We start from the raw sequence: 25,111 nt of genomic DNA on the forward strand, positions 1-25,111 counted from the left end.
TCCTCTCAGCTTCACGGCCCGGATCTGAGCGCAGCCTCCTGATCGTCAGGCTCATGCCTGCAGGGAGGGAATGCGCTGCTTCTAAGCACACACATGCTTCAGTCCATGTGGCAGCGTATTTTCTCATTATATATTGATAAATAGCATGTTGGCTTTAGGGAGAAAAAAAGAGGGTAGGAAGTAAAGAAAAAGAAGGAAGTGTGGCCGAGAAAAGAGAGTAGCCAGAGGAGGAAATCCAGGGTCAAGGGAGGGAATTGCTTCATTTTAAGGATGCAAGTGCATTGAGCAAATGTATTGATAAGGGAAAAGAGGGTGAAATGGGAGATGAAGGGAAGGGGACATCCTTGGTGGGTAAATGCTGAGAGCACCTCCCAGGTACCAGGAATGGTGCTAAGTCCGGGGGATACAGTACCGACAGACACAGGGTCCCGGACAGGCAGGAGGGGTTTGGGAGGGATTCAGTCTGGGGCAGGAGGAGAGACCCCTCAAGCTCCAAGCCTGGAGGACAGGAGACAGCGCTGGAGGCGGGTAATCGCACAGGTAGGGGGCGGGAGTCTGAGGAGGTGCCTTCGCCCCAGAGGCAAGCGAGAGACAGGTTGCTGGTGGAGGTGGAGGTCAGGCAGTGCCCGGACTGGGTAGAGTGCCTGAGGGAGAGGCCGTGGCAGAAGCCCCTGAGAGAAAACAGAGGAAACTCACGTGTTAAAAAGAGACAAAGTGTCAGAGCCCGTCCTTAAGGCTGGAAATCACAGAAGTGTGGCGACTCAGTTTGCAAATCTCTGTCCTACTTTTTGGCTTTGCTGAGCAAGGAACTGGAGAAGGCAAAGTCTTGGATTCAATCATGTTGGAAGGGTTTTAGGCAAGAATGCCTCAGGGGATACCACTGGAAGGAGTTCCGCATGCTGGGATCCCATGTAGGTGAGTGCCAAGGGCGTAAGGCTTGCGGAGACCCAGGTGTGTTGAGCGAGTGAGCACAGGAGAGGGACTGTCGCTGCGCCTGGGGGCAGCTCCTACGTGACGAAGCCACCCAGCTGGTAGAGGCTGGGAGCTTGATCACCTGATGTGTCCACTTAAAAGTTCCCTGTGAACTGGAGTGTCCACTAAGATTAAAATATTCTTTGGTGCTTTAGGGTAGCAACCAGCGGCCCTAGCATGTTACTTCTTGATATCCTAATAAGCTAGTCAATAATTCTGGTTATTAGAAAAAAAGAGTTATAAGAAATCTATTTCAGACTATAGAATTCATTCATTATTAATTATTACACACTTAGTTATTTCTTCAATATTCCATACATACTCATTTATACCTTTTATGGAAAAGGTAAGAAATTTCCATAAATGAGTACAGTATTGTCATAAACTTCCCTTTGTTGATTGCCTCTGTACCACACACTATATAGTTCATCTAAAATCAACGAGAGAGATTTCATCGTCTCCATGTTGATTATAAGGAACCTACCTAAGTTTGGCTGCATTATATGATTCTCCCAAGGATAGAGTCATAAAGGAGCCTGCTGATGCCGCAGCCTGTCCAGAAACTCCTCCCTGGAACCCCAGACCCCCACCAGCGTGCAGCTGAGCACTGCAGGCCTCCAGGGCACTTGTAGAGACCCTGAGACTTTTCCCACACCCTGAACTGGGTAGCAGGATTCCAGCCCGGAGCATCTTCCCTGAGAGCGGGGGCGCATTCAGTTCTTTGCATCTTGCTTGCCCTGCAAGGGTACTAGTACTCTGCTAGTGTAGGACTTCATCAACAGAGATATTTTCTGTCCTTGAAAAAAACTTTAGCAGGGGCTCCTAGGCTTGACCTACCCTGATCATCATGTATTGAAAGTTGTTTTTTATAGACACAGTCTGCATTGACCAGTTGTTGCTCTTGAACAGAGTGAGTTTGGGGAGTCGGTGTATTCTCAGTAGTGGAGACAAACACTGCTTGTTTGGCAGTCACCTGTCATCCGCTCTCCTGCATGCATTCATCCATTTGTCACAACATTTGTGGGGAGTTGAACAGGGAAGCTTAAGAAAAATGCTTTGCTCTTGTCTTGATGATAGAAAGCATTGCTCACTGCTGGTAGCATGGTGGTAACTTTTCATTCCTTCTGGCAGTTTTTAAAGACTTATTTGACTTTGGGGGAACCTGCAATATATCTTTAAGTCACAGTGCAAACGTATAAGACAAGGTTGTCCATTTTCAATTTTGGCTGAAAGTCTTAACTTTGACTGTGGCATTTCAAAGTTAGGGAAAACTTGGCTTTCAAAATGGATGCTGATACAAAATGGCATATTTAATGACAGATGTATCTATAGAAAGCTGTTAAGATGCAGATTATCCCCCCCGGGGTGGGGGAGGGAGATCAAAACTGCCAATCTATAAAATATACTCGATGGCATGGAATCTATCTTTGCAAGCCTTTGATTGCAAGGGACAGGGTAGCAGCATGTGGCATCATAACCCAGAGCAGACAAATCAGCTTGATGACTTTCAAAGCCAGGAATACTGCTGCAGGCAAGGGTACTCCAGTCTAGGAGAAATTAAAACATATAGAGACTGTTATTAATTCCATATCTATTTTTGTATAGTCAAATCTGTATGCAAATCCTTAGCATCTCATTTCAGCAGATTAATCTAAAAGTGAGGAGTGTTATGTGAAGGGAATGTAATGATAAAGCTCTGCAAATGAGTAACACTGCTAAAGAAACGTGGACTGGAAACTTGGATGCTTTTTTAAAAATTTATTTTTGTACTGAGAAGAAATTATTTTTATTTATATGCTCATTTGTAAATTATTTCAAAGGGTAATGCAATAAAACCAATTTCTGAGGTTTTCCCTTGCAATCCAGACTTGGCAAAAGTTATAGCACCAAGTTTTTTAGGCACCTCCTGTGGTTTAACATTCTAGAAGTAATCAACCAAATAACTAAGCAGGACTTCTATTTTTACTCTCAGCTAGTAACACAGTATCTCATTTCTAAATATTGTCATGTGAGTGAAAATTTGTATGTAAGGGTAAGGAATCTAATTACTGAGTGCAGATTAAGGAAAAAAAACTGTATTATAATGCAGCTGATGCATCTGTGGAAGACAGTAAATAATAATTCTGACGAGCATAAAGATAAACTGTGTGCCCTGCTTGGGAGAGAGGATGTAATAGCTACATTCTAATCCATTGGCTGTGCATTTAATCTATAATGGGCAGAGTCTGATACCTAGAGTAGTGTAAATATTTTCAAATAGTGTCATAAACAGATAGTTTACTGCAGTAGATATTAATTCTGTCCCATATTTCTAAAACAAGTAGATAAACCATCAGAGTTTTGAAATAGTGGGTGGGAGCTTTCCCTTCTGTTCCCTCTCATTTGGAGAAATGATCGTAGGTGAGCTGGACATTAATCTGGCGGTTACGGCTCAGATCAAAACTTGGCAATCATTTTAACACTGAAGACTTGTGAGGTCTCAGAAGGTTTGATTATTCTTGTGTAGAAAGAATTATTGGACATTCTGTTTTTAATCAGATAAGAAAAGGAAGGTTGGGAGGAAAAAAAGCAAACATACCTCTGTATTTATTTTGAAATACATGTTTAACTATGTAGGCATTTCAGCTTCCGCTTTCTTAAATTTTTTTTTTTTTGTAGTTATTGACTTATTTAGAGAGAGAGATGGGGTGGGAAGAGAGAGAGAAAGAGAGAGAGAGATTGAGATTGAGAAATTTGTTGTTCCGCTTCTTTGTGTATTCACTGGTTGATTCTAGCATATGCCCTGACCAGGGCAGAACCCACAACCTGGGCGTAGCGGGATGATGCTCTAACCAACTGAACTACCTGGCCAGGGCCTCATTTTAAAATGGGACATTCAGTGAGAAACATAGAGAAGACTGTATTTTGGGTTTTTTTTCTCTGAGGGCAGGAAGCCCATTTCTCTCTGTTATTTGGATTTCCTCCATAGACAAAGCTTTTGAGCTTGAAAAGTGGTTGCAAGCTTCAGAGAGAATTTTTTTTAAAGCCCTCCTATTAATAATAGCCATGGTCAATTACATGAAAGATATAATCTCCTTACTAGAGTTGAATGAGAGAGTAATGATTGACCTGGACAGGTTCCCTCCCCTTCATATATCCATTAGAATTGATTGATTATTCCAGCTCAGCTGAGGATTATGTATTCATCCTCTGGATTCTAGTTGACTTGACTCCTGGCCATGGAATTGATGGTGGTGACCTGTTCAAAGTACTTGAACTGTCAAAGCAAAAATTATAATGGACAAAGTAAAACAGACAAGGGAGACTCTCTTCAAGACTATTGCCCTGTTGGAGAGCGACCAGAATGCAGTCTGAAATAAACTCTGAAAAACAAGAGGCAAGCAGGCTTTTACGCACTGGGGTGAGCCAGTGCAGAAGTGCTGAAGGCCTTTTGGAGGAAGGCAGAGCAGTGTGCTGTGTCGAGCACACCCAGTTATCCCCGAGTTTGTAAATGTTGTCCTCCATGGTTAGGCCATTTGTGTTTGCTGATTGGTCCCTCTCAAAAGTTAGGCTTCTACCCTCCATAGAAAATAGGAGACAGAGGCCCTGGCTGGTGTGCCTCAGTGGATTGAGCGCCGGCCTGTGAACCCAAGGGTCACCGTTTCAACTCCCAGTCAGGGCCAGAGGCATGGAGAGGCCTGTCTGAGCTGTAGTCAAACTCAGGGGGACGTGAAGGCTGCCTTGGACAATATTGTGTAACTGTATTTATTTATTAAATTCAAAAAATCTCAATAGGAAACTTTTTAGTCTGGCTCAATTTTAGATATTTATTGCAACAGTAGCTGCTTCTTTGTGATACTTATTAAATAAGAATGTTATTTATTTTACACCAGTATCTAGTACTATGTATGAAGCAATATTTCTAAAGATAGAATTTTGGGGGGGGTGGTTCTTACAGTTCTGTTACTACCTAACATTTGGTATTGTATTATTTTCTCTCTGTTGTTTTATATGTTGATTTTTAGTTTTTCTATTTAATGGTAAAAATTAAAGTCAAATCAATTACTTCTGGGTTTTATAGGGCTCAGTGTCTACCACGAACATAAAAAGAAGTACGAGAAACTTAGCCAAACCTGTAAAGACTGTTCAGTGGTTTTTGATTAAGTAGAAGGTCTCAAGATTTCCGGAGCTCCGCGGCTGTCAAGAGGGCTTCACAGGAGCAGAGGACTAGCGCGCTACCCTAACCTGGGCCTCACCTGCCCACCGGTAGCCACCGGCCGCAGGGGCCTCGCCGAGAGCTTGCAGCACGCCCAGTCCGGATTGCGATGTACTATGTCAAATACACACTGGTCTTTTAAGACTTAGGGTGAAAAAAATAGATGACATATCTCAATATTTATATTAATTTCATGTTGAGAAGGTAACATTTTGAGTGCAATAATATTTAGTTTAATCTCACTGGTTAGTTTTTAATGTAGCCATTGGGAAAGTTACAACTGCACGTGTGACTCATGTTTGTGCCTCTTGTATTCTGTTAGAAAGCGCTGTCTCTAGATTTCTTTTGGTAAGTACTGTCTTGTCTTAGATATAGTTCCTCTAAAGAGAGATCAAGATATGACTGTATTAGTAGATAGAGGATTAGAGCTGTAAAATTGACAATTTAGCAAAAGACCAGAATTTTCCATATAACTATGTTTCTGGCGTAAATGGCACGGATTTATCTGTGTGCTGTGTTTGCTGCTACCCCCTCTCCTCACACCTCCCCTCGTTGAGGGCAGCTTGCCAGAACTGGGGACTTCTTGCTAACCTCAGCATACTTGTTGCTTGCTCTCAACTGGATTGCTTCTGAAATGTTTCTGGAAAACGAAACTGCTTCAACAATAAGCTTCTTAATTATGTCATGGGTTCACCACAAGGGTATACAAACAGATCCTCAGCAGTAGCTAATTTTCTTTAATTGTATTTTCTTATGTTGGAATATCCTATTTCTCATTCATGAAAGCTCTAACACATGTTAATCCATTACAGGTGGAGTAACTAACACTGCACAGTATCAGAACAGACTAATGGTATATGAGCCTAACCAGGTAAGAAGCATAAAGAAAAACTCATTACCTTAATAAAATGAATTTTAAAAGATTTCCACAGTAATTAGTAGTTGGAATGCCAAATCTGCACACACATGCATCTTAAACCTCTATAGAAAAAAGGAAGCATCTGGATAAGCTGCTTTTTGCTCCCCCGCTTTTGTGTTCTCATAAAACCCCAGGTCCTTTAGTTTTATGCTATACAAAATGCTTAACTCTTTCAGGGTTTCACCCAGCGTAGGAGAAAAGGGAAGATGTAGTGATGAGTCAAATGCCTTCTGCTCCCAGTATCGCGCGTAGCTGTTCACACTCACAGGCGTCCGAAGAAAGGATTTGAACGGTCTCCTTGGCCTGTCCTTTGAGAAGGCATCTCATTCCAGGGGTGGCGGTGAAGGCCAGGGGGCATTCTTATGGTTTCATTATAACAAAATAAAATAACTTTTATTTAACTTAGTGTAGACAGAATGTCCTAGCACAGTGTCTAGGACAAGTCCAAAGTAAAAGTATCTGAAAAGTTTCTTTTTCATCTGAGAGCAGGGGCGTGAACTGGAAGCATTTTGATGACGGTGCCTGTGCCGCTTCTGCCCACTTCTCATGCACACGTAATGTCTTTTTTTCCCCAAAGAAGACCTACTTTTATTATCTTTTCTTCTTCGAAAATATCTGTGACTTTGGCAAATACTTGCTGAAATATTCTATTTCTGTGATTTTGGTAATATAAATATTTTTCATGATTATGCCAATATCCCAAATAATTTTAATATTCATCAGCTGAAGACAATGGCACATGAAATGACAGGCTGGCATTAGCTGCCTGGTTTGGGATTAGCCACCAAAATGCATGTCCAAAGTGACCTCAGTCTATTTGGAATCTTTTTCTTTTAACAATTAGTTAATTCTGAATTGAACAAAGCTACTTCTGTCTTTGCAAGTGCATTTCCTGATGCCATTAGAAGCCGTAGATTTCTGAGACCACATGTCCATGGGCCAGATGTCTCAAGAGGGATCATTAATTGCAATTGCTTGAGTTCAGTGCACACGTGGTTAAAGAGGAAGAAGGTGTTAACATTTCTCAAATGACTTCTGTTTCATGTTTGTACACACATGCTCTTTTTTAAAATTCTGCTGGCGTATTGTTTACGCTGGGTCCTGGCAAACATCACATCTGCTTGCATCTTGCTCAGAATCTCAATAATTCTATCATTCAGCCCTGGTGCTTATTTCTCTTCCAGGCCTTTGTGGAGAGTCGATAATGCCTGCCATCTGCCACCGAGCACATCCCTACCTGCCAACAGGCAGGCGGGGGTGACCTCTGCTTCCCCACCACTGATTAGTATTCACATGCAGGCTTATTAGGAATGACCCCGCCAGGCCTCTCTGTTTCTTTGCCTTTGCAGCGGTTGTCGGCTCACCTGGCAGGCACGGCAGTGAAGGAAGCTAAAGATATAATCAGGGGATGCAGGCAGGCTTTGCAAACCAGATGGAGTCCATAGTCCTATGGCAGGGGACTGGACTGCTAATGCAACGGGTTGCCTCACAGAAAGCATCCTAAGAAAACTGTCGTCAGAGTTTTGAGTTAAATCCACTCGTGTGTAATGTATTAAAAATATTTATTGGCAGAATACCTGAAAGAAAAGGGTGACTATTTTATTGAAAACATTTCATTGGAAGGAGATTCTTATGGCATAATGAAAAAGGACAAGCAGATAAATGCATTTCAAATTGTACAAACCACTTTCATTTTTTCTTTCTTTTTCTTGAGTGTATCTTTAAAAGTAAAGAAATTAGAAATGAGCTAGTCGATATGCCTTTAGTCAATGGACCGGCATTTATACAAAACCCTTTTTTCCTCCTTCCTTACAGCTTTGTGAACTGGTGAAATTCTGTGTATTCAAGACATCGTATGATTTCTTTTCTGCTTGAAATCCAAATTTTTCTTGGCAAAAAGGGATCTGGGTAGTTACTGTATATTTTGTGTTTATGTCGAAAGAAATGGTTAGGTTTACTTACCTGTCCATTATTTAGTTGAAATTTAAAATTAAATTCATATTTTATTTTTATCTAATTTTACATTATATTTTAAAGAGGAACGTTATTATAAGAAGGGTCATGATACCTTTCTCATTATTGAGAGTAACCTAGAACCAAATATTCCCCACAGTTATGTAAAACTTGGCCTTCTACCAAAACATATGTATGCCTAGAAATAACATTTCTCAGTTTGACAGAAAATGTGATTGTAAATATATTAAAGGAGGCAACTACAAAGGCAGTGAAGGAGTTTGTTTCTCATTGATCTCAAGAGGTTAAGCTTGGAGAGAACAGCAAGGCCGCCCTCCCCTCAGCTTATGCAGGGGCCTTGGGTAGCCAGTGATTATCACAATACTTTTGAAGAAGTGCATATTTATTGGACAGTATGTGTAAGGAATGGACATGTTTTGTGTGTATTAGCTTATTTAACCCTCACAACAGGCTTGTCGGGTGGGCATTATTATCCCCCTCTCACAGATGAGGAAACAGGCACAGAGAGGTTAAGTAACTCAAGGTTACACACAGGTTATAACCTAGGCGTCCTGGATCCGGAACCCGTTTCTTAATTGTTGCGCCACTGTAGACAGCATACTTTCTACGGTGCGCTGACCTAGGGACAGTGCATGGTACCTAACCGTGCACTTTCACTCTTAAGTAATTTGCATGAGTAAGTTCCCTCACTTTCTCTATTTTCATATTTTCATATTTTCAATTCAAATTGTGCTATAAAATGTAACCCAAACAAGAAGAAATGTGTTATATAAGTAGAAAAATAGCGTTGGAATTTGTGGGTGTTTCTGCACTTGATCTTAGGCAAGAAGCCCATACCTTTTGAAGTACCTAAGCAACATTTAAGCAGAAGGTGATTGACAAGCAGCAGGGTCCCCACTACTAAAGAGGCACAGCTATTCTCTGCCGTGAAGTTCTCCTATTAACGGAATTCACCCTCACTGCCTTTTTCAGAATAAGTGGATAAGCCGTAGCCCCATGCTGCAGAGAAGGGTCTACCATTCCATGGCTGCCGTCCACAGGAAGCTTTATGTCCTTGGAGGCAATGACCTGGACTACAACAACGACCGGATCCTTGTGCGGCATATAGATTCTTACAACATAGACACTGACCAGTGGACGCGCTGTAATTTCAACCTGTTGACTGGCAAGTACCTTTGATTATGTAAATCAGAAAGAGCAGAGATTCAAGAAGCTGCCTCTCTAAATATTAAGTGTGTGGTGGTAGAACAATTTGTTTTTATTAACTACAGAGGTGCACATTATTTATCTAAAAAAAAAATCCCTCTACTAGGTGTCCGAGCATCTCGTTTCTCGGGGCCTGTGTGACGTCTGTGCGTGTTCTCATACGGCTGAGAGAGGCATGTCAAATCCACTGCTGTCACTGTGTTCCCACAGGAACTTGGATACAAGTTGGAGGAACCAGGTGCCGAAGGAGTTCATGACTCTGTACAGAAGCAATTTATTTTTTACTTCTCATTACTTTCAGTGCTCATTTCTTGTGAGTGCAGGACTTCATTGCTTGTCACTGTTGAATATTGTTTTGTGGCTGTTTTCTCCTACAGACTAAATCTTATAGCAGTTCAGTGCATAGGGGTTTGGCGACATTCCTGGCCACACATACCCATCCCAGCCTTACTGCAGGGCAACGCTGGGGATGGGCCATCCTCATCTAAAAGGGGAATGAAAGGGAAGCAGTGCACAGCTTAACTCCTGATGTTTCTTTAAGGACTAGAAAATGATTTCTTCCTTGTCAGCTGGCATTATTAACATCCACCAGTGACCAGCTCCCTTCCAGGCTGGTCTAGTGGTAGGAAAGTAAAACTCGGAATGGTGGGCCGGGCTAGTGCCTGAAGACAGCTTAATATGCTCAGTGGGCACTCAGGCGCCCATTGCTGCTGCTGGGAAGGCACCATTGAGCTCATAACCGATGTGAGAGGTTCAGGTGTTTTGCACTGAGCTGCGGTTTTCACAGGAATGATTTTTGAGGCCCACCTACAAGGACTTAACTGTCTAAGGTGCCGCAGTGGTACCTGAGCCCCTCGGTCCCTGGATCTGTGCTTCGGTCTGCTATAGGGCGCAGCTTATTTATTACCTGAGTCAATCCTGTGTCAGCCCATCAATAAAAAGAGACTATCTCACTCTTTGATGGCCTCCAGGGAAGAATATGTGGTAGTGAGTTATTCTGTCTTCTTTTTTAAACGGGGAAGGAACCTTTCATCATTTTGGCGTGTCAGTATCTAGGGACTATGCAGGCTGGTCCCAGCTTAGGAACTTTAATATAGTCTTAAAAGTGTTGTGTATGTAAAGAAAGGGAGGGTAGTAACTATATCTTTTTTGTCATTTGTCTTCATTTGGGGCATGCTAGGGGCATGGCTCTGTTTTATTGGTTTCTTGGGGTTGCAGCTGTTACTTTACAAATGTAAGCACTTGCTTTGAAGGCATTTGTTGTACAAAAGGTGTTTTGCATTTCTAAAATATACCTTATTTCCACCGTGATAACTTTATGGCATATAACAATATAAAACTCTTAGTTCTAAGTGGCTTATTATTACTGTATTTCATGCTGTATTTACTAACGTGGCTAACTGATAAGTGTCGTGGCCTGGTTCTGATCCAAAACAGATTTGTTCTCTGAGCAATAGTGTTTAATTCTTTCTTCTGAATTCTGGCAGGCAGTGATTATTGCTGCAGAAATCCTGTGGAGTATACAAGTCTGCCTCAGGGGAAATTGTATCCCTCGGTGGTAAAAGGGTTAATTAAAACATGCAAGGAAATGGATTTATTCTTTCTTTTTATTCAATTCTCGTTACTTTAGGCCAAAATGAATCTGGAGTTGCTGTCCATAATGACAGAATATATTTAGTTGGTGGATATTCGATTTGGACAAATGAGCCTCTGGCTTGTATCCAGGTGAGTAGTTGAAGTTCCTTTTGAAGTTTGTTCCAGTGGTTCAGTCAGTGAGGTTACTTTTTGTGATGCTGCTACTGAAGGAAGAAATATATACACGGAGAAAGAGGTTTGAGCTCCCATTGTGCAGCTGGGTCAGCCTCTAAACTTTATCCTCCATCCCAAAAATGATACTTAAAAAAGAGCCCTGTTAAAAGTGGAGATGCTCTGGCTGATGTGGCTTAGTTGATTGGGTGTTGTTCTGCAAAAGGAAAGGTCATGGGTTTGATTCCTGGGCAGGGCACATGAATGGGTTGTGGGCTCTGTCTCCATTTGGGGCACATGCATCTGGCAGCCGATTGATGTTTCTCTCTCACATCGATGTTTCTGCTCTCTCCTGTCCTGTCTCTAAAAATAAATAAATAAAATCTTTTTAAAAAATGGAGATGAACTTTGAAATTCTAGAATTCTTTAGAACTAGTACTTTCATACCCCCAAAACTTTACACATTTCTATTTCATTTCTTTATTTTCCATGTCGTAATTTGTTCGTTTCCCTAAATGCTACCAACAAAGGTGTCCTTCCTTCCTGGCAGAAGTGAACAGTGATTGGTCTGATGGGGTCAACCTCTACCCCAGAGAATAGCCCTCCACACCAGCTGTGAGCAGCCCAGGCTGGGAAGGTTGCCCGCTGGGCCATTCAGGACAGCAGTAGCTTTTCTTGATATACGTATTCAAGGTATTATTATTTATTTTATTTTTTTACAATTTGTATCATAGTTGTTTTTCTATTTTGCATATTCTCTGATACCATATTGACATGTATTAGCCCTGACCTTCCTCCCGATCTCCATAAAAATATATTCTTATAACTATTTGTATTATCCAATCTCGTGGGGAGATTTTTAACAACGGCTTCAATATCTTTAAATAGTTGGAGGGCTATTCAAGCTTTTAATTTCTTTTTCAGTCACATCTCAAAGCGTGTGTGTGTGTGTGTAAAGTATACACACGTGTGTGTGTGTGTGTGTGAGTATTTTTTTAAGAAACTTTTTCATTTGCCTGAGTTTTCAAAATCTCTTCTCTTGATTTGTCTTGCTAGAGTTTTTCCAGGGACTTTAAGATCCTTCTATTATTGGTATAGATCGAGTAAATCTAAATCAGCGAGGGTAGCATAAACATGAGTGCAGTAGGTCCCCTTATCCACCGTTTTGCATTCTGTCTCGGTTACTTGTGGTCAGCTGTGGTTGAAATATTATGTGGAAAGTTCAAGAAATAAACCATTTGAACGTTTAAAATTGCACACTGTTCTGAGCAGCATGATGAAATCTCGCACTTTGCTGCCCTGTCCCCTTCCGGCCTGCTCAGGACTTGAGTCATCCCTTTGTCCAGCACATCCACACTGTATAAGGCTGCAGTCTCTTTAGTCACTTAGTGACCTTGTTGTGCATAACAAGGTATAGGACCATTTGTTTATTTCTGCTTTTGCTACCTTTGCTTTTTGTGTCAAATGCAAAAAATCATTGCCAAGGCCAATGTCAAGGAGTTTCTCTGTGTTTTCTTCTAGTGTTACGGTTTCAGGTCTTATGTTCAAGTCTTTAATACACTTTGAGTTGATTTTTATGTATAGTTTATAATTGTGGTCCAGTTTCCCAACACTGTTTACTGAAGATGAGACTATCCTTTCCCCTATTGTATGTACTTCGCTTCTTTGTCAAAAATTAGTTGACTATATATGCACAGGTTTATTTCTGGGCTCTCTATTCCATTCCATTGATCTGTGTATATGTTTCTATGCCAAAACCATACTGTTTTGTTTACTGTCGCTTTGTAATGGAATTTGATATCAGAGTGCATGACACTTCTAGCTTTGTTCTGCTCTCTCAAGATTGCTTTGGTTATTTGGGATTTCATTGTGGTTCCATATGAATTTTAGTGTTTTTTTTTTCCTTTCTGTGAAAAATGCCAATGAAACATTGATAGGGATTGCATTGCTTTTAGTAGTAGTAATTCTTCAATACATGAGTACACAATATTTTTTTCCATTTATTTGTAACTTCACTTTCTTTCATCCATGTCTTATAATTTTCAGTATATAGAGCTTTCACCTCCTTTGTTAAATTCCTAGGGACTTTGTTGTTTTTGTTGCATTAGTAAATGGGATTTTCATAATTTCTTTTTCTGATAGTTTGGTGTTAGTGTATAGAAAGGCAACAGATTTTTGTATATTGTTTTTGTATCCTGCAACCTTACTTGAATTGATTTATTAACTCTAACAGGTTTTTTGCAAAGTCTTAGTGTTTTCTATATATAATATCATGTCATTTGTAAACAGTTTTACTATTTCTTTCTGATTTGGATGCCTCTTATTTCTTTCTTTTGCCTAATTGCTCTGGCTTGAATTCCCAGTACTATCTTGAATGAAGTGACAAGAATGGTTATACTGGTCTTGTTCTTGATCTTAGAGGAAAAGCATTTAGCTATTTACCATTGAATATGATCTTAGCTGGGGGCTTGTCTATATGGCTTATGTTGAGGTACGTACCCAGTTTGTTGAAAGTTTTTTTTATCATCAATGGATGTTGAATTTGTCAAATACTTTTTCTGCATAAATTGACATGATCCTTCTTTTTATCCATCATTTTGTTAATGTGGGGTATCACATTGGTTGACTCATCCCTACATCCCTGGAATAAATCCCACGTTATCGTGGTGTATGATCTTTTAAATGTACCATTGAATTTGGTGTACTAATATTTTGTCAAATTTTTGCATCTTTAGTCCTCAGGGACACTGGCCTATTGGTTTTTTTTGTCTTGTTTTGTTTTATTTTTGTAGTGCCCTTTTCTGGTTTTGGTATCAAGGCAATGTGGCCTCATAAAATGAGTTTGGAAGTTTCTTCTTCTCTTCAGTTTTTGGGGAAGAGGTTGAGAAAGATTGGTTGGTATTAATTCTTCTTTAAATATTTGATAAAATTCACCAGTGAAGCAAACTGGTTTTGGCCCTTCCTTCCTTCCTTCCTTCCTTCCTTCCTTCCTTCCTTCCTTCCTTCCTTCCTTCCTTCCTTCCTTCCCTCTCTCTCTTTCTTTCTTTAAAATTTATTATATTTTTCCATTACCATTTAGTCCCCTTATACATCTCTCCCCCCAGTAATCACCACACTGTTATCCATGTCCATGAGTCCTTTTTCCTCAATCTCTCAACCCCCGCAACCTCCCCACTTTCACTGGCTGTCATCTGTTCTCCATCTATGAGTCTGTCTGTTTTGCTTGTTCAGATTCTTTTTTCTGGAAGGCCTTTGATTACTAATGTAATCTCCTTACTGGTAATTTCTTTTTTAATATTTTGTTTTTTCATGATTCAGTCTTGTTAGGTTGTTCCTAGGAGTTTATCCATTTCTTCTAGGTTTTCCAATTTGATAGCATATAATTGTATATAGTAGTCTCTTATGATCCTTTGTACTTATATGGTATAAGTTGTAATGTCTCCACCTTCATTGCTAATTTTGAGTACCCTTTGTCCTTGGTAAGTCCAGCTATAGGTTTGTCTATTTTATTTTTTTTAAAAAAGCAGCTCTTAATTTCATTAACATTTTTAAAAAATTATTTTTAGTTAGAGGGAAAGGGAGGAGAAAAAAGAGGGAGAGATACATCAGTGTGAGAGAGAAAATAATCAGTTGCCTCTTGTATGAGCACTGACTGGGGACTGAACCTGCAACGTAGGTGTGTGCCCTGACTGGGAATCGAACCAGCGACCGTTCACTTTGCGAGATGTTGCCCAACCAGTTACGGTCAGGGCAGTTTCATTAACATTTTCTATTGTCTCTTTAGTTTATAATCCACTTGTTTTTACTCTTTGTTATTTCCTACCTTCCTCTAACTTTGAGCTTAGATTGTTCTCCTTTTTCTAGTTCCTTGAAGTATAAAGTTAGGATTTTTTATTTGAGCTCTTTCTTTTTTCTTTAGACATTTATTGCTATGATCTTCACTTTTAGAACTTCTTTTGCTGCATCACATAAGTTTTGATATGTTTTATTTCCACTTTCATTTGTCTTAAGATTTTTAAAATTTCTGTTTCTTCTTTAACCCATTATTTTTTAAGTAGCATGCTGTTTGATCTCCACATATTTGTGAATTTTCCTGTTTTCTTCTTTTAACTGACTTCTAGTTTCATACCATTTTGATTTTAAAAGATGATCTCAGTCTTCTTAAATTTATTAAGACTTGTTTTGTGGTGTAACATATGATCGATCCTGGAGAATGTTCCAGAATATATTTTTCTTAAGCATACATGAGATATTTACAAAAACCTATAATGTACTAGTGTTAAGAAAACTTTAATAAGTTTAAAAATTGGGTATTATGTACACTATGGTTTCTATAATGCAGGTGAGCTAAAACTTAAAAAGTTAAATAAACCCCTTTATATTTGAAAATAATAAAAGACATCTTTGAATAACTTATGTGTTAAAGAAGTCATAACAGAAGTTTAAAAAATGCCCCAAACTAAATGATAATGGACACAATACATAACAAAGCTTATGTATTATAGCTTAATACATTAGAAAATAAATCAAAAAATAAACTCAAAGTAGGAGAGAATAAAAATGAAGGTAATATAGTACAAAACAGTAATATAATATAAAAATATCAAAGCCACAAGTTAGTTCTTTGGAAAACATTAGTCTTTAAGGAAGTCTTTAGTTAGTTCATTGAAGGCTGCTTTGTACTAGAGCTTGGTTGTATCTTTTGAATAAAAGCTAATAAGTGAACTCCACAAAGTCTCTCATCCAAACATTTACTTGTCAGTCTTCACTGTGTTTTGGATACAGAATCACTAATTTTACTAATACTGTGTTCTCTTGGCTGGCACACAGATCCTACAAAGCACAGGTAAATTTGATAAAAGCTTTTGTGAGCCTTTACTGTTTATATATAATGTGTTCATATAACTATACAGATGGTCACTCAAAAAGATGTTTGGAATGGAAGTCTTCATGGATAATAGATTCATCATATAGCGTAGATTTCATTTTAGTCATTGACAACTGGTTACAAGTTAAAAAATTTCATTCTAACTATGGTTGCACAATCTCAAATACTTATTTTATGGGTGACTATGGAACTATTTATTTTAGTTCACTAACAGTAATATACTGATGGTTGGAGAGACTAGCAACATGTTCAAAAGCAAACCACTTCTTTACTACTTGCTGGAATAATATATACCCAACAGAGAAGCAGGATAATGGGAGATTGGAATAGCGCTTATGAGAAAATGTTCACTAGATGGTAGAAATTCCTAAGTACAAATCAGCAGGTTGTAAAAAGTACAGACAAGTGGGGAGAAAATAATCTACATCTAAAAAATATCAACGTTTAAATGTTTTACTTAGTTTGTATTAAATTTAACGGGGTGACATTAGTCAGTAGGATCATATAGGTTTCAAGCGTACATTTCTATGATACATGGTCTGTGTACTGTATTGTATGCTCACCATCCAAAGTCAAACCATCTTCCATCACAATATATTTGGCCCCATTTAACCCCCTAGCCCCTCCCTCTGGTAACCACCATACTGTTGTCTGTGTCTGAGTTTCAATTTTATATCCCACGAGTGAAATTAGGTTCTAAGCTTTTTCTGACTTATTTCACTTAGCATAATATTCTCAAGATCCATCTGTGATTTTTCATAAATCACAAATCTATAAAATCTATATAATCCTAGAATTCTAAGGGAATGCATGGCTGGCTAAGATTAATGAAGGTCATACTTAAGTAGAGTTCAGATTGGTCTGTTAACGTCTAGAACTAGTCCTTTTTTTTTTTTTTTGGCTATTGAAAATACCAGTCAGTAAATTCTCATTAGATTGTCCATTCTGGACTCTAATTAAAGCTTCAGCTGTCATCTGTAGGATCCAGGCACACAGGGATGAAGCATGTCAGATGTTGAGAAAGTCTACTATTTTATTTCTTCCTACTACTTGGCTTAGCCTAGACTTCTTGATCCATTATGAGGGCAGCCCAAACAAGAGAAAAGCTTGCTCTTAAATTAATACTTGTTTAAAGGTTGAGATTTGGACTTGTTAGTAATAAAACCTCATGGTAAACATTAAAAACAGATTCCTGTGGAAAGTGAGGTGCTCTTGTTTATGCAGTAGGTGTGTACGCACGTGTCTGGCACAGAGGTGCCCCGGGGAGGATGAGCAGTGTGTAAGGGAGCAGCTGCCTCAGTGTACAAGCGGTTAGCCTGTGTTTCCAGGTCCCCTCCGCTGCTCGTGTGTGATTACTGACTTTTGGCTACAGGATATATTGTCAGACTGGTACCTCCTTCTTCCCAATGCCTTCTTTCTGCCAGTTTGCAGGAGAGTGTTTTGGAGAAAAACTGCCAACACTTCCTTTTCTCTTCTCACAGATTAAGTAAATTACACACTTAACATAGGCAGTCTTTGTTGTCCAGTGGAACCAGAAAAAAAATGTCCTCTGGATAATGATCACAACTGCCATTTTTGTCTTTCAAAATGTATTCAGATGAGGGGATGCCATGAATGACACAAAATCCTTGCTCTTTCTTGGGTTGCAATCTTGAGCTCAAATACTGGCTTTACCATTTACTAGCTGTCTGACTTTGAGCAAGTCCCCAAACTTTATCTTAATTTTCTTTGTAAATTGAAGACAATATGTAAATTTATATAGTTGAGGTAAATATTGAGAGATCTCTACTTTCTATATTTAGTGAATACTGATCAAAATCCCATTGAGTTTTTTTTCCTTAGGGTGGAGGAATGGCACTTCTCAAATTCTCTAGGAAATTAAACATGTCAGAGTAACCAAGTAAAAATTTTAGAGTGTATGTATGTGTGTATTTATATATATTTAATCCTCATCCAAGGATATGTTTATTGATTTTAGAGAGGGACAGGGAGAGAGGGAGGGAGGGAGGTGGAGAGAGACAGACAGACACATTAATCAGTTGCCTCCCATACATGCTCCAACCATGGGTCATGCCTGCGACCTTTCTGGTGTACAAGTTTACAGTCCAACCAATTGAAGCCACCCTGTCAGGGCAGTATTTAAGTTTTTTCTTAAAACTTAAAAAAGAAAACCAAAAACCATAAATAAATGAGGGAGACTTGCTTTACCCGGTCAGAATAACTGTAAATGTCATACTGCATGAAGATACATAAGTCAACAAAAGGTAAAAAATAAAATTTGTATGTAGCCTATCACAGAGATATTTGAAATTAGTAGTGATAGGGTACGTTGTTAAGTAAATGGCATGGGATACCTGGCTGTCCATTTGGGGAAGTAATAGTTACACGTTTAACCTCTCTTTTTAGGCTGTAGTGATTTCCTCCTATATGAGCTGAGATCCCCAAGTCTCAAGGGCCCCTTTCATCTACAATAATGCGTTATTAACAGCTAAAGGCTTAACTAATCACCTACATGACAGATAGAAGAAGGCATGAGAGTGGATGAGATCATTAAGGAAGATTTAACAACAGGTCTGTGTAGAAACATGGGGCACGGCTACGCTTAGGAAGCAGGTGGAGGAAAAGGCACCACAGCTGGAAAGCTATTAATAGGACAATGTCAGTGACAGATATATATATATTTTTTAAGTTATGGAATCTAAGGTAAAAATGGTTTTAGTTTTTATTTAAAATTTTATTTTTTAAAGTATAGTTGGAATACAATATTGTATTAGGTTCAGGCACACAATACAATTTCACATGGAAGCACCTGATGACGTGATCCCCATGCTAAGGCTGGCAGCCATCTGTCACTGTGCAGTTATTATATTATCGACATATTCCCTGTGCTGTACACTACATCCCTGTGGCTTATTTATCTTATAACGGGAAGTTTGTACCTCTTATTCACCCTCACCTCTTCCGTCCGTCCATCCTTCCACCCCTTCCCCTCGGCGACCATCAGTTGTTTTTGTTCCTTCATCTGTGGGCCTATTATTGTTGTTGTTGGATTCCTCATATAAGTAAAATCATATGGTGTTTCTCTTTTTTCAATTAGCATAATACCTTCTAGGTATATCCATGTTGTTCCAAATGACAAGGTTTTTACTTTTTTTAAATGGCTGAGAAATACTCCATTTCCATGTACTTATATATACATTTCCACATACATACATCTTTTTCCATTCATCTATCACTGGGCACCTAGGTTGCTTCTATTTCTTGATTACTTAAAAATATGTTGCAATGAACATGGGGAGGGGCTGAAAGTGTATTTATGATGTAGTGTTTTTGTTTTCCTTAGATAAATACCAGAAGTGGAATTACTGAGCCATACGGCAGTCAAATTTTTAAATTTTTGAGGAATGTCCATACTGTTTTCTACATGGCTACACCAATTGACAAGCCCACCAGCAATGTGTGAGGGTCCTCTTTCTCCATATCCTTGCCAACACTTATTTGTTGACTTTTTGATGATAGCCATTCTGACAATTGTATGGTGGTATCTCATCGTGGTTTTGATTTGCTTTTTCATGATGATGAATGAATGATGTTGAGCATCTTTTCATATACTCAATATGCTTTTCACTATATTGCTGACTGTCTGTATGCCTTTTTTGGTGAAATATTTATTCAGGTCCTCTGCCCATAATTAACTGGGTTGTTTTTTTAAATATTGGGCTGCAAGAAATCCTTACATATTTTGGGATATTAACCCCTTACTGGATCTGTCATTTGTGAATATCTTCTTCCATTTAGTGTTGCTTTTTAATTTTGTTGATGGTTTCCTTTGCTGTGCAGAAAATTTTGACTTGATGCAGTCCCATTTGTTTATTTTTTTCTTTTGTTCTCCTTGCCTGAGGAGACATACCCTGCAAAACACTGCTGAAACTGATGTCAGTTTTCTATCTATGTTTTCTTCTACAAGTTTTATGGATTTAGTTTTGACACTCAAGTCTTCAATCCATTTTGAATTTACTTTTGTGTATGGTGTAAGAAAGTGTTCCAATTTTCCCAGCACCACTTATTGAATATTCTTATGTTCTTTGTCATAGATTAGTTGTCCGTGTGAGAGTTTATTTCTGGGATCTCTATTTTGTTTCACTGATCTGTTTCTGTTTATATGGCAATATCATACTGTTTTGATTATTATAGCTTTGTAGTATAGTTTGAAATCAGGGAGTGTGATACCTCCAACTTTGTTCTTCTATCTCAGGATTGCTTTGGCTATTCAGGGTATGTTGTGATTCCATATAAATTTTAGTATTATTTGAGTTCTGAGAATGCCATGAGTATTTTGATAGGGTCTACATTGAATTTGCAGTGCTTTTGGGTAGTATGGACATTTTAATGGTATTAATCATCCCAACCCATGAGCATGGAATATCATTCCATTTATTCATGCCCTCTACAATTTTTTTCTTCAGGATCTTGTAATTTTCAGAATACAGGTCTTTCAACTCCTTGGTTAAATTGATTCCCAGGTATTTTATTCTTATCGATGCACTTGTAAATGGGACTGTTTTCTTAATTTCTCCTTCTGATCGTTTGTTATTAGTATATAGGAACTTAAAAAGATTTCTGTATTAATTTTGTATCCTGCACTTCACCGAATTCATGCTAGTTCTAATAGGTTTCTTTTTGGGTAGAGTTTTTAGGGTTTTCAATGTATTGCATCATGCCAGCTGCAAATAGCAAGTTTTACTTCTTCCATTTGTATTGTTTTGTTTTGTTTTGTTTTTTTTTGTCTGACTGCTGTAGCTGGGACTTCCAATAGTATGTTGAATAAAAGTGGTGAGAGTTGGCATCACTGTCTTGTTCCAAATTAGAGGAGTTTTCAGCTTTTCGCATTTGCATGATAGTAACTGTGGTTTGTCATGTATGCTCTTTATTATGTTATGTTCCTTTTATACCTATTTTCTTGAAAATTTTTATCATAAATGGACATTGAATTTGTCAATGTATCCTGTTGACTGATTCACAGATACTGAATCATCCTTCCAACCGTGGACTAAATCCCACTTGATCTTGGTGTATAATTCTTTTAATGTATTGTTGAATCTGGCTTGCTAAAACTATGAGAATTTTTGTGTCTATGTTCATCAGGGATATTGGCCTATAATTTGTTTTACAATGCCTTTGTCCGGGTTTGGTATCAGGATAACTACTGGCTTGGTAGAGTGAGTTTGCAAGCTTTCCTCCCTCTTCATTCTTTTTAGGAATGGCTTGAGATGGCTAGGTATTAATTCTTCTTTAAATGGTTGGTAGAGTTCACCTATGAAGCTGTCTGGCCCTGGACTTTTGTTGGGAGTTTATTTTTATTATTGCTTCAATTTTATTGTCATTACCAGTCTATTTAGATTTTGTTTCTTTGTGGTTCAGTCTTTATAAAGTTTTTTAAAAAGATCTTATTTATTTTTAGAGAGATGGCGAGAAAGGAAGAGAAACATCAGTGTGTGGTTGCCTCTCATGTGCCCCCCACTGGGGACCTGGCCCACAACACAGGCATGTGCCCTGACTGGGAATCAAATCGGCAACCCTTTGGTTCACAGGCTGGTACTCAATCCACTAAGCAAAGCCAGCCAGGGCTATTTATTTTTAGAGAGGGAAGGGAGGGTGAAATAGAGGGAGAAAAAAACAGACTGGTTGCCTCTTGCATGCCCCAAACTGAGGACTTGGCCTGCAACCCAGGCATGTGCCCTGACTGGGAATGGAACCTGTGACCCTTCGGTTCCTAGGCTGACACTCAGTCCACTGAGCCACACCAGCCAGGGCTGTCTTTAAGGTTTTTGTTTCTAAAAATTTACCCACTTCTAGGTTGTCCAGTTTGTTGGCATTAACTGTAGCATTCTTTAATATTCCTTGTACCTCTGTGGTGTCAGTTGTAACTTCGCTTTCATTTCTGATATTTGGGCTCTTTTTTAATTGAAGAATATGGTTAAAGGTTTGTCTATTTTGTTTATCTTTTCCAAGAACTGGTTCTTAGTTTCACTGATCCTTTCTATTCTTACTGGTCTGTTTCATTTATTCCCATTCTGATCTTTATTATTTTGTTCCTTCCGTTACTTTGGGTTTTGTTTGTTCTTTTTCTGTTTTCTTTAGGTGTAAAGTTAGATAATTTGGGACTTTTGTTGTTTCTTGAGGAAGGCCTGTATCGGCATGAACTTCCCTCTAAACACTGCTTTTGTTACATTCCATACATTTTGGGAAACTCTTTTCATTTTCACTTGTCTCAAGGTACTTCTTTATCTCCTCTAGGTCCGTTTATTTAGTAGCATGTTTAATCTCCACAGGTTCATGTTTTTCCCCCTCCAATTTCCTTCTTACACTTGCTTTCTTGTTTCATACCATTGTGATCAGAAAACATACTTTATGATTTCAGTCTTCTTGAATTTACTGAGACTTGTTTTGTGCCTAACATATATGCTCTGTAATGGAGAATGTCCCATGCACACTTGAGGAAGTGTTTTTTATTCCCCCCTGCAGATTTTGGGTGAAATGTTCTGTAAAAATCTAGTCTAATGTGGCATTTAAGGCCATTGTTTCCTCATTGGGGTGCTTTTATTGGAGGGGGGCATCTGGATGATCTCTCAGTGATATAAGTGGGATATTAAAGTCTACTACTATTCTATTTCTGTCAATTTCTCCCTTTATGCTATTTATATTTGCTTTATACTCAGGTACTTCTATGTTGGGTGTGTAGATATTTAGTTGTTATATCCTTTTGGACTGACTCCTTTATCATTACGTAATGCTCTTCTTCATCTTAGTCTGTTTTGAATGAGGTTAGAGGAAGTTCAAATAAAGAGAGATTAAGGTGTCTGAGGGCTGGAAAGAAATGAAGTCAGATTTGGTGAAATGACATCTGGCACAGACCAACAAAGAAACTCTTTCATTAAGAGACGAGACAGAACTCCTGTTCGAAGGGGAAATAACAGGGGAAAAAATTCCAGAATCAACTGAACCGATTTTGAATTTGCTCTTAAGGTGTTCTATGTAATATTCTACGTGGTAGACAATGAGATAGATGTCACCAATTTTCAGAACAAAGCTGCAAGGTCAATGTTTTCTTCATTTTATAGCTGAGCATTTGTAAGCCAAAATATGACAACACTTACTAACTAGTTTGGACAAGTTATGTAAACAGTCTAAGGCAGTTTTATTAGAGGAAAATGCTACCTACCTCATCACTGTTCCAAGTATTTAATTCCTGTAAATATATACACATACACAGTGTATAAACATATAGAATAACACTTAGAAACTATGCATATTTCTGGTACAGTAATGTGAGAAAATTAACAGTGGCTAAGGTATGGTCATGTTGCTATAACTGAATTTAATTGCAGGCTTCCTTTTATGTGTACACAGCTTTATTTTAAGCAATCATCTTTGACATGCAGGCTTCTTCTTTTCCTTTGTAGGTATTGGATGTAAGTAGAGAAGGCAAAGAAGAAGTATTCTACGGGCCTACTCTGCCTTTCGCTTCCAATGGAATAGCAGCATGCTTCCTCCCAGCTCCATATTTCACATGCCCTAATCTTCAAACTCTTCAAGTGCCTCATCACAGGATTGGCACCATCTGAAAAGCCAATGCTTAGTTAAAACCCATTATGAATAGGAGGGAAAAAAAAAGCCTGACTGTTGGATACTGGGCATGAAAAGACTCAGTGCTCAGTGCTTCCTTGTTTTGTTTTATAGGTCTTATGTTCAGATAAACATTAGCAAAAAAAAAACCAAACCAACCAACAATTTTCTAAAATACATAACCGATAACTCCTATCACCCTTTGCAGTATGTGACATATTAATACAATAGCATATGTATGACTTTTATTGTGGTGTGGCTTAGTGTCAACTTAATGGTCCATTACTGTTCTGTGGGTCCTCAAAGCATTTTTCCTACATTTTTTCTGATCAGTGCTGTCTAGGACAACACGACAGCATTAGTCAGTTTATTTCCAAGTAATGTCATCACTAATCTTTAGAAAAACTTCAGTACTCAATCTCTTTACTATTTAAACCTGGATTTGTACACATTATACAGACCCATTCAGAAGAGACTCAGCATTATGACATCATAAATTTTTAAATGCTATATTTTATTTAAGGTAATACGAATACTAGAAGAACATTGGAACAGCAGTTGGAATATCCAGAGTTTTCACCTTGGTTATTACTGTGACCTTGGACCAGGGGCTTAACTTTACAGTGCTTCACTTTTCCCATTTTTTTAAGGAGGATAATTATTGACTCCTATTTTAATTCAGAAGAATGCTGTGAGGATTAGACAAATGCTCTGAAGGACTTCACCTAAGGAAAAAAAAAAGTTACTCAAATCCCAATGTATTTTACTGTCTTTAGAATCTTCTAACTGAATAGGGAGATTATTTTTGAGGTTTAAAAACTACTAGATAGAACTTCAAATACATGCTATGGGATAAATGAGTCTAAAAAGCATGTGTAAGAGATAATGCTAATTTGGAAAAAGGGACTTCATAAAAGCCAAAGATTCCTAACACTGTACAAATCCTTGCCTCAAATAATAACTCTCTTCAAACATCTCCTTTAAATTCATTTAGTAAAAAATGACATTTTATACTAGAAAAATTAGTTGTACTAATTTTGGTACCATAAAGTGCTTTGACATAAATTTGAACCTAGAATCAGTAGTTCTAATAAAAGTTTTTCCCCTTTGTTAAAGGTTATGTCAATCTTGAGTCCTTGCGGGATTCTTCTCCACCACCAATACATATTTTATTACAACCACATTTAATAATGCATAAGGATTATTTTTAGGCTAGGTTTTTGGATTTGCCTTGTCCATAACAAAAAACAACAACTCAATGATCAATTTGAACATTCAGCCAACAACTATAATGTGTGTTTTCCCCTTTTCTTAATCTTGTTGGGATCTAAGTCACCTTTATTAAAAGACTTTACTGTTTTCCTTGGCATAGTTTAATCATTCAGTAATCATTGATTTATAGGAAATTCTAATTTTATCCATGTAAACACTTTAATCAAGTGAAAAAAATTTTATTCTAAATACAGAATTCATTAATTTTATGTAAGATACCTAAACTATTAATTTTTAAATGTATACATATAGTTTTGATTATCCAGACTAAAGGGTGGGAGAGGAGAGACCAGGAATGAGGAAAAAAAGTAAA

The 25,111-nt window shown here is 38.3% G+C and overlaps 1 protein-coding gene across 1 annotated transcript in view; it reads left to right on the forward strand.

The window, feature by feature from the left end:
- Positions 1–23,525, forward strand: part of KLHL32 (kelch like family member 32) — a 182,670-nt gene extending 159,145 nt beyond the window's left edge. Inside the window, exons 8-11 of the mRNA XM_054569737.1 lie at positions 5,980–6,038; positions 9,033–9,225; positions 10,897–10,991; positions 23,364–23,525. Of these exons, the coding sequence (XP_054425712.1) occupies positions 5,980–6,038; positions 9,033–9,225; positions 10,897–10,991; positions 23,364–23,525 (509 nt within the window). The remainder of the gene's footprint in view (positions 1–5,979; positions 6,039–9,032; positions 9,226–10,896; positions 10,992–23,363) is intronic.
- Positions 23,526–25,111: the final 1,586 nt, after the last annotated feature.

Source organism: Pteronotus mesoamericanus, unplaced genomic scaffold (assembly GCF_021234165.1).
Source record: "Pteronotus mesoamericanus isolate MK-2021 breed Mesoamerican mustached bat unplaced genomic scaffold, CSHL_Meso_final contig_20, whole genome shotgun sequence".
In the NCBI taxonomy this organism is placed as follows: domain Eukaryota; kingdom Metazoa; phylum Chordata; class Mammalia; order Chiroptera; family Mormoopidae; genus Pteronotus; species Pteronotus mesoamericanus.